The sequence below is a fragment of the Filicampus tigris genome, chromosome 3, assembly GCF_054856515.1.
Source record: "Filicampus tigris isolate MCC_2025a chromosome 3, RoL_Ftig_1.0, whole genome shotgun sequence".
Taxonomy (NCBI): Eukaryota; Metazoa; Chordata; class Actinopteri; order Syngnathiformes; family Syngnathidae; genus Filicampus; species Filicampus tigris.
In genome coordinates, this window is record NC_141219.1 from 15,750,171 (window position 1) to 15,768,521 (window position 18,351).

The following is an 18,351-nucleotide window of genomic DNA, read 5'->3' on the forward strand; positions in this document are numbered from 1 at the left end:
AGTCAGTAAGGTGAAAGTATTAAAAAAAAAAAAAATGTAAGATAATTAGCCATGTTGCTGACATTCAGTTCTGGACAGCCAACCATCCTTTTTTTTTTTGTGCTTGTCCTCATTAGGGTCACAGATGCTGGAGCTGAAATTTGGGGCGAGAGGTGGGTGAATCCAGGACTAGTCACCAGCCAGTTGCAGGGCACCTGAAGCCAATCCAACACAATTTTGTCTTCAACATACATTTTTTTAGAATGTGGAAGCCGATGGATTGCTTACACATGGGCGGCATGGCTCCGTGGCTCAATCTAGAGGTTGTGGGTTTGATCCCCGACCCTTGTGACTTTGTGAAAGTGTCCTTGCACAAGAAACTGAACCCCCACTTGAGGGCCCCTGTATGTTCTAGATGTTTCCAATCTTCCAAAACCAATGATTCAAATGGTCAGCTGATCAGCAAGCTCTGCAGTAGCCTGATAACAAAGCTAATCATTTGTATTATGTGTTTTGGAGGAGGGTGACATCTAAAACATGCAAGATAGGGGTCCTTGAGGACCCGAGTTGGTGACCCCTGTTTTAGAATCTTCACAATTCCACACCGCTGCTGTCCAATACAGTACAACGTTGATTAACACATCGACTTCCATTAGTCGCATGGCAGCATGCTTTGGTCTTGTTTTTCTCATGACCTATCCCAGAACCCAGACTCGCATTGATAGAAATCCTCTGAAGTAAAACGGCTTCTGGAAAGGGGCGATGGCTGATGATGGCCACTCCCTGCATATAGTCCATTGATTATATCATGAATAATTAGAAGTCACCTAGTGGTATACATATCCATTTCTTGTTACATTCCTCAAAGATGAGGCTTATCTTTGTATTGGTGTGTGTGCATATGTTTGGTCAAGACCTCTGAGCTTCATTACTCCAGTACATTTTCAGGATGACTGAATAAGTCTGATGAGGACAACAAAGGTATTAGTGATGTTGTGAGTATGTATCTTAGCCTTTTAGTTGGACTTTGAAAGTTCCAAGTAGGACATATACAGGTGCCAGCAGTCTGGACTGTGGCCTAATGCTAAGGCAGTAGCATAAAAAATTGGAGGATGCCTGGTGAAATAAATTGTATAATGTACAGTGTACGTGATTTTAGTTTGAACCTTGGACTTTCTGAATTGGATAGTCCTGTGTATGCAGTTGTCATGCATTTCGAGTGTAAGTAGTTGTCTCAGCATTTTAGTTGACTGTGGTTGCCTACCACACGAAATAAAAAAATATGTATATCTGACACCACTATTCTGAAAGTTGAGGGTGGGAATGGTGGGTACCAACTTGGACCGGGTTGAGCAGGTGCTTTGCAAGCAGTGGGAGCCCAAAAATATTCACCCATCACAGCACTTGAATGTAAGCTAGAAAGGCAAGTCCAAACTCATGATGTTCAAATATAAAATTTCATAACAGCAGAGTGCAGCTACCTTCATTCATCCTATATTATAATTCCTAATGTCTCATAATTCATTTGTGTAGAAATATCAGTATTTGCAGATACAGCTTCCTTGCGTGGTTCACACCAGTGGTCAGTAAGCTACTGTTACCTCACCATCCAATCGTGCTGGCTCAGGCTGTGTGTGTGGTGTGTCTGTGTGTGTGTGTGTGTTGGGGTGTGTGCGTGTGTGTGTGTGTGTGTGTGTGTGTATGTGTGTGTGTGTGTGTCTGTGACAGCTGCAACAGTGCCAGTGGCCCTGTGAACTATCAAATGGGCTTTAGGTGAAGGGGGAGTGAGACAGGATTGGGCTGTTGAAAAGGCAAAAGTCACTCGATCCAGGGTGGCCAATTAAAGAGCTGTGATTCTCCAACATGCATCAGCACAGAAAGCCACTCGAACAAGTCGGATGATGATCCTCTATGGGGAGAGCACAGCCCATCTGGTAGTAGCCAGGATGTTAAGTATGCAAGCAAGGAGCTTCCCCAATGATCCCTGGAAGACAAACACCAAGTGCCACGAGCTAACCTGACACCCCCCTCAGAGGGGGAGTAACTTCCACACGGGGCTTATTTAATCAGATAGATTTGCTTTGCATGAATAGCTCACATGCACGAGATACCCAGACACGACTTCATTTCTCCTGACTGTCTAATACGAGAGTTGACAGATAGATATACAGTACTAAAGACAGATAGATAGATAGATAGATAGATAGATAGATAGATAGATAGATAGATATTATAAGTATAACTCGATAGATTGTAGACATTGATTTTAATTCATTTATTTGCTGTATCAAAAATATTTTACAAAGACGATAATGCTCAGTTCGATGAAATACACAAGAATAAGATGTCAAAATAAAATCACAATTAAATACTGTAACGCCTATTGTAGTATGTATTAAGAAATAAAAGAAATGTTTAGTATATGTATTCCTATATTTTTCAAAGGGGAATAAAATACCTTAAAAGGCTGTCAAAACTGAATTTAAGTTAAAAGAATAAATAATACAATTAAAAAAAACATTATAAATTTTGATTTATAATTGAATAGTATAATAATAAGTAATTCATTACTAATACCTAGGTATATGCTTCGAATGGTATAAAACATCAAAAGTCAATCAAAACGGTTTAATTTTTTTAGAATTAAAATCAGACAAACTAAGCAATTTTATACCTCATCACTGATTGATACATAATCAATACCGTACTTCATAATGAATACATTCTTATTTCTCAAAAGGAAATAGAATGCCTTAAATATCAGTAAAAAGAGTGTAAATGCATTTTAATTGTGTAGGTGTAACACATGAAGTGTTTGAGTGCGTTTAACCACTATATAGCCATATATCCAATGTTTGTGGAAACTAGGTTTACTGCATGAAATCACAGGTGGGGAAGCAAACGGTGACATCACAAAAAGGGCGACAAATTGAGTTACTGTTATCTGCATGTCCTTTCGTGTTGCTGCATGGACGGTGTTGGAAATAGGGCTGGACGTGTTGATGGCGCAAGAAAGGAGGGAGGAGGTGACGGGTTGCTTGACTGACATCCATTCGCCATGTATGGTCACACAAGTGGTCAAATGTCTCGGAGGAGCGAATGGGTGAAGACTTTCGCAAAAAAATAGGGCTCTTGCCGTGGCAAGCAGCTGCAGCCGTGTCCAAAACGGTATTGGGTGTCCAGTGACCCGCCTGTCCGAAAAGACATATTTGACCCACTACGACGTGGGCGAGCTCGCACTCCAGTTTGGCGTTCATTGTGGTTCAGACGCTCCTTCCCAAGCCCCTCTCCAGCCGCCGTTCGTCTTGTTTTTATTTATTTATTTATTATTTTTTAAATTGGTTATACGCGCAAAGCACCGACACTTAAGCAGACATGGATGCCATCAAGAAGAAGATGCAGATGCTCAAGCTCGACAAGGAGAACGCCTTGGACAGAGCTGAGCAGGCCGAGTCGGACAAGAAAGCGGCGGAGGACAGAAGCAAACAGGTTGGCATCCAACGGGGAGCGTAACTCGTGCGCTTTTACGCGCGGAGCTAATAGCTTTGCGCGCATCGTGGTGTATGCCCACTGCGCCATAGTAAATAAAATACCAATTTATATTGTGATTATTTCTTAATATTCTTCAAATTATATCGTACGACAATAAACAATTAGTTGTGGGACCCAATAATAAAACTCTTAATGATGGATCACCTGCTAAAGTTGTCTTTGTTTCTGGAATTAACTTCATTGACTAATTATGTTAAAAAGACAAAGATTCTGTCTCTGGTAGCTGGAGAAACACACTCTAACAACATATCCTTTCATGACATTTACAGAATATATCTTTACACATATTAAGTATAAATGATAAATCTCTCTCTCTCTCTTTGTCCTAGCTTGAGGATGACCTGGTGGCACTGCAGAAGAAGCTGAAGGCGACAGAGGATGAGTTGGACAAATACTCTGAAGCCCTAAAGGATGCCCAGGAAAAACTGGAGCTGGCTGAGAAGAAAGCCACAGATGTGAGTTCGGGCCTCACTCGTATGACCTTGAAATGACCTCTCTCTCAAGCATCCAGCTCTCCTACATTAATGTTTACACAATGCAATAATCAAGTGAAGACACCTGTGGGTAAAACGTTATATTTAGTGTGTCCTCGATATGGTAAGGTCACTGCTTACCGCCTTCCTGAGTGCATTCCACAGGCGGTGGCACCAAACCGAGTACCGGTGTAGGGTTACACAAGAGTGTTTTTTACATGCGTGTTTGACCCATGTGAACCTTGACAGATATGCGCTTGTCCCGGTTGGCACGGATTTTCTCCTTTATGTCCATGCTCAGATTAAATGACCGGTTTTCTGGCTATGTTGTATACATTAAATAATAACAGTGATAATTATACAAAGTAGAACTAAAACTATCACATTTTTGACAGGGTTTATGTCAAGGGCAAAACAGCAAAAGTGATTCAAAGCGATTTATAAACGAGATATTATCTTGTGAATAACATTTCAAGATTTAGAATAACAATAATAAAAGTTGTGAGTGAGTTGGAGCCTCTCCCAAATGACTTTGAAGTACACTCAGTACACAAACAACCATTCAGACGCACAGTCACATATACTGAGAAATTAGAGTCTTCAATGACCCATACAGAATATTGAAAAATTACATCTTAAAATTCAAGTAGGAAATTAAACAGTTAGTTAGTTAGTTAGTTAGTTAGTTAGTTAGTTGCAAAGTCAGTCAATTAGTGTGTAAGTAAAATATGTAGTTAGTTAAGTAGGAAATTACTCAGTCAGTTATTTACGACAGCCAGTTAGCTGTTTAGTCAGTCAGTCAGTCAGTCAATCAATTGGTTACGTTTATAAGTCAATTATGTAGTTAGTAAATCAGTTGAGTAGGAAACATTTTTTTGTTGAGTCAGTGAGTGATTTCATCAATTAGTTACTCAGTCAGTTATTTGTCACTTAGTCAAATCATTTGTTACTTAATTGGTCAGTTTGTCACTTAGTTACTGAGTAAGTAAAAGTAAAACATTACAACAACAACAACAACAACTAATACTATAATAATAATAATAATAATAACAATAATAATAGTAATACTGACGATGGTGGTGATGATATAATAGTGTTTACAAATTTAAAAAACAAGTACAAGTACAAGTAAAATGAACTTTAAGCGCTAATATAGCTTGTTTGTTTACCTTGTGGCAATAGATCAGTTTTGGGTTAGCTCAATTTTCGAGTAGGGGGTGCCCTGTTTAATCCTTCCTTAATTGGGTCGCCTAATTTTTAAAAGATTTTATTATTATTATTATTTTTTCCAAAACGTAAAACATCTAAATGCATGCAACTCATAATTTATATTTTTAATTAAGTTGATGCCTTAAATAATTTCCGTGCGAAGCGAGTCACTTCCGGGTTCGATGGCACGTCCCAATCCTCATCAGGACTTGATTAAAGTGCAGTGGGGGCAGGGATCAAACGCGCCGCATCTTGCCTTGTCTGACGGCGGCGCTTTTTAGTGGAGGCCAATAAGATCGAGACTAGCTTAGCCGGAACGAAACCAACGCCAGTCGGGGCTCAATCATGGCCGGTGGAAGCTCCTTGGAAGCGGTGAAGAAGAAAATCAAGTCACTCCAAGAGCAGGCGGATACGGCGGAGGACCGGGCTGCCTTCCTCCAGCGGGAACTCAACCTGGAGAGGAGCGCGAGGGAAGCAGTAAGCCGACGCTAATGATTTAAGGCAATTAGTGTTGAGGCTGCCGACGGCATTAGGCGTAAGTCTGGTCAAAAAGCGTGGCGGCTAGGCCCAGACAGCGCTTTATTCTCATGTATTGGATGTACACACTTCTGTTGTGAGCTTCTCATCAACCATTAGCGTAGAAACGCCCTGTAACGACTACGCTAGCTTGACGACAGGTTCCTTCTTGTGCTAAACCCCACGAGCAACACGGGACACCCCTCACGTAGCCTAAAGCAGCCCTGACGTGTGATTTCATGCTTTGCAAATTCACAGACTTAAATGATTCAAGCCAAACTGTGCTAAAATAATGCACTGTATCACCCTCATCCCAGCCCTCCCTCGATCTTTTCTGCATCTCTCACCACGCCCAAGATTTGTTTGGATGCTGCAAAGTCCCACAGGGGATTTTTTAAAATTTTATTTTTTAACTACTCTTGCACAAATAGACCTGACTTGACTGACTGACTGACTTGTCTTGTGTCCTTCCCAGGCTGAGGGCGATGTCGCCTCCCTGAACAGACGCATCCAGCTGGTTGAGGAGGAGCTGGACCGTGCCCAGGAGCGTTTGGCCACCGCTTTGACCAAGCTGGAGGAGGCTGAGAAGGCTGCTGATGAGAGTGAGAGGTGCGTGCACTGCACACTACTTCACTCACACATTTCTATGTATGATACCAGAAGTGTACAGTTTCAACAACAGCCGCAGGACTTTATAATCAGAGACTGTAAGAAAATAGTAGCTTTAAGTTTTTGCTGAAGTTCAGAGGTCGGTTTTTCATCACTTATCCCGTGATGCATGAGCAACTACCCACAACATAAGCTAAAACTGTTACATTAAATAATGTATTTTTTTTAACTTGCTCATATTTGCCTCATTTTTGTTAATTCTTCACAAAGGCTGTAGGAAGGCCACTCCCAAGCATCTGTCTCAGTGATGCCACTTCTGGCCACATGTTGCAATGCAGCATTGAACACACAGGAACAAGGATGGGGAACCATTTTTCTCATTCATTCATTCATTCATTATCCATACCGCTTATCCTCACAAGGGTCGTGGGCGTGCTGGAGCCTATCCCAGCTGTCTATGGGCAGTAGGCGTGGGACACCTTGAATTGGTTGCCAGCCAATTGCAGGGCACACAGAGACAAACATCCGCACTCACAATCACACCTAGGGGCAATTTAGAGAGTCCAATCAACTTACCATGCATGTTTTTGGAATGAGGGAGGAAACCGGAGTACCCGGAGGAAACCCACGCAGGCACGGGGAGAACATGCAAACTCCACACAGGGAGGCCGGAGCCGGGATCGAACCCACGACCTCTGAACTGTGAGGCGGACGTGCTAACCAGTCGACCACCGTGCCGCCCCCCATTTTTCTCAATTGCTTTTTATTCTTGCACCCTTACTTCCTTCCACCTTTACTAAAACCTACTTTTCAGCCTTATTTTTGTTCCTACCTCCCCTCCATCATTTCTGATTAATTTACTGCCTTCCTTCACCTCAAACTTGTGCACTTAAAATTGTTTTATTTTTAATATATTCATTTTTTCCTTAGCATCCTTTCCTTCCTGACCTCCTCCCTCTGTTCGCTAAGAGTTGCTTACTCCCTTCCTTTGATCCCACATTCCCCCTTGTTTTCTTCTTGCTTTATTATCCTCATACTCACTTTTAACGTTTGCGTCCTTGCCTCCTTTCTTCGCCTACTTTTTTACTTGCCCACATTACTTTTCTGCTTTCCTTTCAACCTACTTGCTTTTTTCTTTTCTGACCTCATACCTTCATTTCTGCCTTGTTTTTTTAGCCACCCCTTCCTTTCCCCGTGCTTGCTTTTTATTTTTCCTCTATACTTCACTTCGCTTAGAATTACTTTTCTGCTTTACCTCCTTTGGTACCTACCTTGCCAATACCGCTGTAGAATTCACTGTTTGTTCTTGACTCGAAATACTTATCCCAAAAAGTTGATTTAAAAAAAACAAAAAACAAAACCAAAAAAAAAACCTTAACTCCTTTTGGTTCTTCCTGTATATTATGAGCTACTGTGGGTGAATGTTTATGGGCTTTTTATAGCAGTTCCTCTGGGGTTTTATTTGTTTTTAGAATTGCACAGCGGGCAAAACGACATGCTCATGCGCAATGTAGGGTGCCCACCCCAGATTTATAGTCCCTTTCACACTTAAAAAAAGCAAAAATATGCAGGGGGTCTGTTTACAATGGTCCCAATGTTGGTATGGCATTTTCAGGTAATAATTAGTTGTCATTGTTGTGATACAAGAAAGCATGCCCTGTTCCCATTGTAATGACATGTGATTGTTATATATTAATGGCCAACAATTGTTTTTCATACAAATATTTACTGTAATTGTGACTTTATGACTGCGTTAGCGTAGAGATGTGCAAGACTACACTGTAGTTATGGAACACTGTCATAAACAGAGGATGCTGTATTGTACGCTTTTGTAGGAATGCATGAAGTCCACCAAGGAACGATTAAATGTATGACGTACATGTTACAACAATTGAACATGTTTTTTATTGTTACATATTATCATCGTTTGCGGGTTGAGCGTTTTAGGGGTGTTGTTTTATAACGGTTTTATAACTGAGGTTTTATTTGCTTATATAATTGCATGGCAGGGTGGATCAAATGCTCACCCCTGATTTTAGCCTCTTCCACATTTCGAACAGGCTTAAATGTTTAATATTATATTAGTTGATTAGTTACTGACACGAGGATTCCATGTCACAAAATCTATCATGATCTCCTTGGTTTTGTGCCATGTAGCATAATTGTGTGTGTCCAGAAATTTTTGTAAGTACCCTTTGAATTAACCAAATTGCTAATTGTGTCCCCACAGAGGCATGAAAGTTATTGAGAACAGGGCGATGAAGGATGAGGAGAAGATGGAGCTGCAAGAGATCCAGCTGAAGGAGGCCAAACACATCGCTGAGGAGGCTGACCGCAAATACGAGGAGGCGAGGTTTCTCAGCTGGAGGACTTCTGGAATGCTTTGAAATATTCTAACTCGTACTACTACGCCTTTGACTTCAGGTGGCCCGTAAGCTGGTGATCATTGAGAGTGATTTGGAACGTACAGAGGAGCGCGCTGAACTGTCTGAGAGGCAAGACCCTCACAATTCAGAATACTCATTATACTTGGATACAGCGTTGTTTTATGACTATCGTGCAATTTTCCAACCCAAACAATAAAACCACAGCAAGTGCTCTGAGCTTGAGGAGGAACTGAAGACTGTGCAGAACAACCTGAAGTCTCTGGAGGCTCAGGCAGAGAAGGTAAGGCCAGCAGGAGAGGAGAATGAAATCATTGCAGCCGTTTGTGGTATTGTGACACACTTTTTTTTCCTTCTCTGTGTGTATCCGCAGTACTCGCAAAAGGAGGACAAGTACGAGGAGGAGATCAAGGTTCTTACAGACAAGCTGAAGGAGGTGAGCAGGCGCTGATTTGGTCAGCATAACGACAGAAAATATTTTACGCAAGTTTTAAAATTGAGTAACTTTTAAATCCTTTGAATAATACTTATTTCTAACAATATATCAAAGTGATTATATATATTTTCGTAATATTTAATGAACTGCTCCTGTATTATCAAAAGGCCTTACAGTAAATGAGCCAATTAAGGTCCATACATTAATTTCAGCTCCCAAATATGGTTCCTTGCTCCATAAGCAGCTAAAATCAACTGTTTTGAATAGAAGTTACTCACTTTCATTGCAGGTGCTAATGTGACTACATATTTTCTTAACTCCTCGCAGGCTGAGACCCGTGCTGAGTTCGCTGAGAGATCAGTCGCCAAGCTTGAGAAGACCATCGATGACCTGGAGGGTACGAATATTATTTTATTTAAAATGTTATCAGGCATCTGACGAGCCCAAATTTGGTTCTTAGAAATGATTCTTTGAAACGTAATACAGTGTCAGATCATTCACACGGGCGTCGCATGTTTCAACGGTTTATCGCAAGTGAAAAAAAGTTGATGCGGCCATGCTGTTATTTGCATTGGCGGCGGTGTTCCTCGACGTGCCGCCTGTGTCTGGCATTCCAATCCGTTGGCTGTTCAAGGCCGGCAGGTGTCAATCTGGGCGCTTTCTCTGTGACTCCTCCGGAATCTGTCACTACCTCCGCAGCTGTTGTTTCTATTACTGTCCCGCTCCCTTTCATGGTTTCTTCATTTGTCTTTTTTTTTTTTTTTTTTTTTTTTGCCTTGGTTGGCTGACTTCATTTCATTTTCCTTCCCTTTTTCTTTTTGTTTGTCTAAATCCGATCCACCACCATGGTAATAATTCCTCCACCGTAGATGAGCTGTATGCCCAGAAACTGAAGTACAAGGCCATCAGTGAGGAGCTGGACCACGCCCTCAATGACATGACTTCAATGTAATTCAGCAGGATGCTTGTGTGTGTGTGCTGTGTGTTCCTTCTTATTAGTCTACCCACACACAACCTTGACCACTCTAACAGAAAATAGCTCCTCCTTGTGGCATGTCTCAGTTTGGTAACAAATTCTCTCTAGCCATGTTTTGTCAGGGGCAAAAAAAGTACAGGTGCATCTCAATAGATTTGGATTTGGCCAACTTGTGCATCTCAATAGATTTGGATTTGGCCAACTTAAAGCAGAAGTTAGTATATTATTATTATTATTATTATTATTATTATCAACCCAAACTTTTCTTTACATTAACATGTTCTATGCTCCTTCACTAGTCTAAATATGGCTTTTTGGATTAATATTGTGTTTGTTGAATATGATTTAAGCAGCAAAATCGACCGTTTTTAGCCATCTCAGAGGGTAGCCATTTTGTCATTTCTTTCGACTTCACGGCTCATCTTAGGGCTGGACCGATAAGTCAATATCAATATGTAACGCGATTGGCACATGATCGATATCAGTAGAAAATGCCTTCGATAAAACGCTTGATCGAAAAAAAATTGAAAACAATCCCGATTGCGGCAAGGTGCGTGATGTAGGCAGCTGTAGGAGCGTGCATCCGCCTCCAAACATGAAGTTAAACCAACGAAGAAGAAGCATTTAAACCAATGAAGAAGCAGCAGCTAACCTAACGGAGCATGCGTGTGGGCCCGGGGGCTGTGCGCCATAATAGTGTCGAGCAAGCTAGCGGTGTAACTTGGTTTAAATAAATGACCAGTCGACTCTGTACAACTCTTACAATAAAATCATATTATGCATGATAACCCGATTACACACCTATGGATGGAGACATGGTGTACGAGTAAAGGAGTTCCCTGACTTTGACATGCTAGCGCCAGTTAGCCGTAGCCGACCCTCGGCATTGCACTCTTAAGTTAAAATCAAGCAAGTAAAATATGAATAGACTTTGGCAATAATGAGTCCGCTAAAAAGATAACGTAGTCCTAAGACAGTTGGTCAACGATAATATATGTACTGCAAGAGAGTATTAGTTCACTTGCATTGAATGAAGGCTAATGTATGTGTATCAGCAATACAGCTTTGGGGTAGCACCTAATGCAAATAAGCATTTTCAATGCACCGGTGTAGGAGAAACTTCACATTACGGTATATAACGATGTACACAATAACAGTTAACTGTTTTTTGTTTTGTTTTGTTTTTTTTAATAAAAAATAGGTTTAAATCAAAATGAATAATCATCAATATTGACAATATTAAATACTTAGATAGTATTATGTCAAAATGAAATAACCTAAATTAATTTTTCACTGGGTCATTATTTTCAATTGTTAAAAGAAAAGAAATTCAATCGATATCGAACAATATGAAACACTTATATCAAGATATACTTTTCAGTCAGCCCAGCCCTAGCTCACCTGTTTTCTGAAGCTGAGCCATGATTGGTTGTTACTTGAGCCGTAAGCAACTGTGATGTCATTTTCAGTCGACAGAAAGTGTCAAAATGGCGGCCTCCTGAGATGGACAAAATGGGTGAATTTTACTACTTAACTCATATTCCGACAACGCAATATTAATGAAAATGCCATGTTTCCACTAGTTGGCCTGCGTAGAACATATTCTTGTAAAGAAAAAGGTTTGGGTTGACATGCGCTTTAAATTAGTTCAGTGGTTCAATTAAAAATGTGAAAGTGGTAAATGATATAGATTCACAATAGTTACAAATTTCATGATTTTTATTTTTAAGAATTCTGATTATTACAGCTAAAGAAAAAAAATCTAAATGAGTTCTGACCTGTAAATTAAGTATGAATTTTCATAGAATGTTTCATGCATCTAAGTTCACTTTTGAATTGAACTACTGATATGAACTTTTCTACGACTATAATTTACTGCGATGCATCTGTATGCCCACTAATTACGTGTAAGAATATCATCGCTGTCATATGAAAAACACTTCTCCCTTTTCTTTTTTCATTTCCTTATTTTTACATGAATCATGTTTCCACATTACAGACATCGCATTAAAGTGAGAATTAAAAAAAGTTTCCAAAATTGGAGATAAGTGTTTTTCATAGGACAGCGTTGATATGTTAGTACGCAATGCAGTATTTAGTGGAGAATCTCAAAAGTGCAACAGTGCAACACTTCCTCGCGCCTGCAACCCATTTCTCCATTCTGCCTTTTTCGTCACAATTTTTGTTTATCCTTTTCTCCTACAGCTAAATGTGTACATCTCCGAAGCCACAGACTGGTTCGTCATCATCTCTCTGTGCAGCGCTGCCCCACTTTACTGTCTTCTGTCCTCTCTGTACTGTCCTCAACTGCCACTTTCTGTACACGTTGGGCCACCGCTGCTGCCACCACTGCCCATCTCTCATGCACACCTTTCAAGCCGTTTTACTTTGCTGTAAAATAAAACTTCTTCCATCTGTGTCAGCCCTTCCCCCTTTTTCCTCCTGCAGTCCTCATGTCCATTTGTCCATTTTTATTCAAACTTTGCTTTTCTCTGTTTTAATTTATTTTGAGTAGCTTTTGAATAAACTCCAAAGCTCCTCTCCCATTCGGTGTTCCCCGTTTCTGTGTGGGAGGACTATTATTTTCAATAGTTTTGTTGGGGTGTGACGAACAGTTGAGCCTTTGAAGTAGAATTAAAAACAAATCCCATCGGAAATACTGTAAACGTTTTTCCAGGGTCAAATTGTCAGCATACCGGTGTTAAAGTAAGTTTATTTTTAAAATGTAAAAACAAAAGACATTGTTCAATGAAAAAAAAACACAATGACATTATTGTCACAGAGCTTGCCTATAAAGGTTATTGGGGAACTAGTGTAAAAAGTTAGCCAGTGTTAATATCCATCCATCCATTAGCTACCGCTTATCCGAGGTCAGGTTGCGGAGGCAGCAGCTTCAGCAGGGAAGCCCAGACTTGTCCCTCCCCAGCGACGTCTTCCAACTCTTCAGGAGGGGCCCCAAGGCCTTCCCAGGCCAGCCGGGAGACATAGTCTCTCCAGCGTGGCATGGGTCTTCCCCTGGGCCTTCTACCGGTGGGATCGAGAGCTTTGCCTTTGGGCTCAGCTCCTTCTAGACGACAGACGGATTCAGAGTCCGCATCACAGCAGACGCTGCAGCGATCCGCCTGTCTATCTCCCGTTCCATCCTGCCATCACTTGTGAACGAGACCCCAAGATATTTGAAGTCTCATCTTGGGGCAGAATCTCATCCCCGACCTGGAGAGGGCACTGCACCCTTTTCCGACTGAGGACCATGGTCTCAGATTTGGAGGTTCTGATTTAAATCCCAACTGATTCACACTCGACTGTGAACCGCTCCAGTGAGAGTTGGAGATCATGGCTTGAAGAAGCCAACGGTACCACATCATCTGCATAAAGCAGAGATGCAATTCTGAGGCCACCAAACCGGACCCCCTCAAGGCCTCGACTGTCCCTAGAAATTCTGTCCATAAATGTTATGAACAGAATCGGTGACAAAGGACAGCCTTGGCGGATTCCAACCCTCACTAGAAACGAATCCGACTTACTTCCGGCAATGCGGACCATACTCTGGCATCGGTGGTACAGGGACTAAACAGCCTGTATTAGGGGGCTTGGTACCCCGTACTCCTTAAGCATCCCCCATACATCTCCCCGAGGGACATGGTCGAACCCCTTCTCCAAGTCCGCAAAGCACTGGTTGGGTGAATTCCCATGCACCCTCAAGGACCCCGCTGATGGGTGTAGAGCTGGTCCACTGTTACACACCCGGGAGAAAAAAAACATTGCTCCTCCTGATTCGGGATTCAGAGATTTGGTCTCCCGATGGACCCTCCTCTCCAGCACCCCTGAATAGACCTTACCAGGGAGGTTGTGGAGTGTGATTCCTCTGTAATTGGAACACACCCTCCGGTCCCCCTTCTTGGAAATGGCGACCACCACCCTGTTTGCCAATCCAGAAGCATTGTCCCCGATGTCCACACAATGTTGGAGAGGTGTGTCAACCATGACAGCCCCACAACATCCAGAGCCTTTGGGAACTCCGGGCGGATCTCATCCACCCCCGGGGTTTTGCCACCGAGGAGCTTTTTAACGACATCCGTTACTTCAACCCCAGAGATAGGAGAGCCCACCTCGGAGTCTCCAGGCTCTGTTTCCTCAATGGAAGGCGTGTCGGAGGTCTTCAAAGTATTCTCCCCAGAATTACGTTTGTGGTGGTTCTTGAAACTTTTTGAGACTCTGATACTCCCTCTAGAGCTGGAGACTTTGCCCCTTTGCATCCAGACTGCAAATTAATGGTGCTTACGCATAGCCACCACTGGCAACTATATGCATGGTGGATCTGGGAACCAAGTTGTTCACTCATAGACAGAGAAACTCTCTGTAGATTACTTTTGTAAATTAGCCCCGCTGTTACGTAATAGTGTAACGCATGTGAAGAATGGCTCCCAGACACGTTTATAGTAGTAGGCAGATTTCATGTCATGGGTGGTCAGGCACTCGAGAACTACTTGTATACAATAATTTAAGTTGGGTGTCCAAGATGGTCTCCTTTATGGTGTTGCAGTGTAAATGACACTTCTCTTCTGTTTTGGTAGAGAAATTAGCTTGTTCACTGTCCCTTTTCACCCCCAAAAATGTATTGGACATAATGACTACTTTTGTTGCCGAGTTCATTTTGTTGTGAAGTAATGTTTTTGTTTTTTTCTATGGCCAACAAAAGCGGTGTTAGCTGGCGCACAAGGACCAAAAGTCCATGATGCAACAAACGACTAACTGACCTACTGTCTTATTTTGTCTTCTGCTACTAACCTGCATTCTGTCTCCTCTTTCTCTCTATCACCTGCCTTCTGACTATCAAGACCACCTTTACAAGCAGGTTGAGAAAAACCGTCTTCTCACCAACGAGCTACGGATAGCCTTAAACGAGGCGTGAGGCGGTCCCCTTTACCTTCTTCACAAATATCCTCATACTTTGATGCAACGTGCAAATTCAACCGGCTCTGGTGCACAGCTCCAATCAATGGGTGCTTTCAATCAGCAGGAGAAAAAAAAATAGTCTTGGACTCTTATCATTATGCATGCTTCAGGTTGACTTCTTGGAGGTCAGAGACACTAGAAAATTATCAATGCGTCTGGTATTTGTTTTTCTCAGTTACTGTCAGGGCTGTGGCTTATTCATTCATTAGGATCTGTACTACTACTCGGCACAAGATGACAATCTTGTGGTTGCTAATCATGGAGAACCCCACTTGTTTCCAATGAAGAGGGTTTTTTTTGCGTGCTTTCTTGTGATGGGCCTACGCTAAATGCCCAGACCAGAAAGTCAAAGCTAACAATTTAGATGCTCACGCACTATGAACCCGCTGACAACTCAGTATGTTCAAGTTGTTGTTGTTGTTCCACTCTAACTCAGCAGGAGTCGGTATAGTGCGTTTCAAACTGTTGCCAGCTTCTCAATAAACCAAAAAGCCAAAGCTTTCGCTGACTGTAGACAAGGAATTCCAATGTGGATTTCCCTTTCCTTGTGTGCCTTGATTTATGCTGAAAACTCAACGAAAGAGACAGTGGTGCATGGAGCGCAACTATAACCTTCTCAGAGTTTGGGAAATGTAGTCTTACTTCTGCGTCAACTGTACGAGATTGCTAGAGCTACTCGATCAGACTTGGAAAGTATCACGAAAATAAGTTGGCTAACTTGAAATGGCGTTACAAACTGGTTTGTTTCGCACAGGGGATGATGCAGTTTAGTCAACCCACATTAATTCAGTGTCTTGACGCCGTTTTTGATTTACTACGGATCCAGCCAGGTACTTAGTTACAACGCTCTTGACCCAAAGTTGAAGGTCTGACTAATTCTTGCTTTTTTTCTTTTTAAACATTTTAGCTAGTTTTTGTCACTGTTGGTTAAATACACTTTTAAAATTTGGTCCCCTCTTTTGCTCAATCTCTTTGAGCCTTGTTTCTGTTCAGTGGTATAATAGAGAATTTTTTTTTTCTTTAGGCCCGACCGACTTGGGGAAATCCAAATGCGTTTTATATGTAGAGAAGAGAACACTTCAGTTATGACCATGCTGTTTTTCATTTGGACTATAAACGTTATTACATAATATATTTAACCTTATCCTGAATTTATGACTGTTAGCATAGGTTAGTGATAGAACATCGGGGTCCGAGTTGCACACAATTTTGGGTTACACTGCTGCCACAGGCACAGTTTTTATACAGTTTTTTTTTTTTTTAATTTTAACCCATCATCTGTCTGTCTAAAGCCTTTTCACATTACATTTGATTTTCTTGCTGTGCGCCGCAAGGACGACCGTGTCCCAGTGCAAGTTTGACCATATTTGTAGTCTACTTGGAAGTAAAGGCCTTTTCACACTGCACTTAGAAACATGCAGCATGCCATCGATCTACTCGTTTATTGTGTGTTTGCTACGAGGGCGCAAGGATTGAGCGTCGTGTTGTGTGGCGACGCGCAAGGTGGGCACGCGTCATGCCGCGACACACCATGCAGCACACGCCCTTGAATCGAAAATTGTTCAAGTCAAGATTGTACCACTGCTTGCTGTATTGCTGTTAACACTGTGAAATCACTCTGCCAGCCCCTGACAGCACTGCAATGCTGCTCTCAAATTGAACATTTTAGGGTGCGACACGCGATGACCTTTCACGCCGTGATGCGGCATTCTGTTGTCACGCCCTCGTAGCACGCATACAATAAATGAGATTCATTGACGGCACAGTGCGCATTGCTAAGTGCAGTGTGAAAAGGTCTTTAATAAGGCACCAATTGTGGTCACGACCAGTGATGTATATGTAAGAATTTGTTGGCCTTGACTTTTGGCTGGTTTCACCATTGGACAAATTGTAAATGAATGGAAAAAATAATGAAATAAAATGTTAAAAGATCCCCACAGGGATGTGAATTTTCCGCATAGTTTTACAATTCATTGTCTTGGAGAGAATTGTTGATACACCATCCATCCATTTAATTAATGCAAATACCAGATAACTCAGCACTTTGACCAAAACAATCCACCAGCTGTCGCTAAATTTCTCCCAAGTGTTTATCTTTTTATCAAGCATGAGTCTTCATATAAGGCAAATGCTCCCTCAATAGTAGCCTCCACCAGACATTAATGGGTCTTTTAAAAGCGAAATCTTTCTGGAGCCGAGCTTTTGACTTGGGTGGAAAACTGCAAAAATGTATGCAGTCTCGTGCTGATTGTAATTGAGCCGGTTGACAAATTTAAACAGTCAGCTGTTTTAAATAAATTAAGTCGATTCATGCAGTCATGATCACAGCCCTGCCTATAACTGAAATTCAAAATATTAGAAAGTTAACTTTAAAATTGTCCTACGTATTGAATACTAACTCCTGTGTTTACACTTGGTTTGTAACCACATTGTCTACAAGTGTGTACAGTTTAATCCTGACCAGAGCTTCCTGTTTGTGTATGCGTTGTTGTGTTTGAACGGGTCTTAACGCTGCCATGCTATATTAACAGATAAACTCGAATGTGTTAAACAAGAGGACCTGAGTGTAAAGCAGATGGTGGATCAGACTCTAAGGGAGATCTGTGACATTTGACCTTCAACATCGCGACTGGCTCCGGCACAACATGGCTGCCGTAAACACAACACACCTTTGTGTGTCTTCGGACCTCAATAAGAAACAAGCTACTGTAGATGAGCTCTGTAACTGCACAGTATTCACTGTATGTCTTTGTTGAGAAAATAAGCACTTTTGTTCAGGGAAAAAAAACGTCACATGATCATCAGCTATAATCAAGTCAAGGAACCTGTTGTTGAGTACTTTTGTAGTTGCCTGTTTGTCTTTTTTTCCTGGTAAACAAATCGCTGGTAAGGTATGTTTTTCCCACTTGTTAGCACAGTTCCCTGAATGTATGCACAGTATTGGCACACTTAGAAGTCACTTATTTTGTTTCATTGTTTAGCTGTTTTCTGTCATACCAATTTTATGATCATGGAAATGTTAAGATCGTGAATAAATTGTTAAATCAAGTATTTCTTTATGTATGGCTTTATTTGAAGGGTTAGTGTGTTCCTGCGCACATTTCACTCAAGCAAAACCTTATAATGTACGTATGTACTGACACTCAGGCCGAATTTTTGTATTTTTTCTTTCCTCCTGATCAATGACTGCAAAAGCCCAATTTATCCTGAGCGATAATCCTGTGGTGTGGGGTGTGTTATGAGTTATTTTCCCCACATTTT

The 18,351-nt window shown here is 41.5% G+C and overlaps 1 protein-coding gene across 7 annotated transcripts; it reads left to right on the forward strand.

Moving 5' to 3' along the window:
- Positions 1-3,212: 3,212 nt before the first annotated feature.
- Positions 3,213-18,139, forward strand: LOC147150045 (tropomyosin alpha-1 chain). 7 transcript variants are annotated; one of them, XM_086025019.1, is made up of 10 exons: positions 3,221-3,468; positions 3,861-3,986; positions 6,205-6,338; positions 8,569-8,686; positions 8,763-8,833; positions 8,930-9,005; positions 9,096-9,158; positions 9,486-9,555; positions 10,028-10,106; positions 12,340-12,553. In XM_086025019.1, exons 1-10 carry the CDS (start codon positions 3,355-3,357, stop codon positions 12,341-12,343), a joined length of 855 nt encoding a protein of 284 aa, XP_085881145.1. In that variant the 5' UTR covers positions 3,221-3,354; the 3' UTR covers positions 12,344-12,553. The 7 variants fall into 7 exon arrangements, with proteins under 7 accessions (XP_085881142.1, XP_085881145.1, XP_085881146.1 ...); XM_086025016.1 differs by lacking the exon at positions 10,028-10,106 and having other exon boundaries at positions 3,213-3,468; positions 12,340-12,680; XM_086025020.1 differs by lacking the exons at positions 10,028-10,106; positions 12,340-12,553 and adding an exon at positions 14,973-18,139.
- Positions 18,140-18,351: the final 212 nt, after the last annotated feature.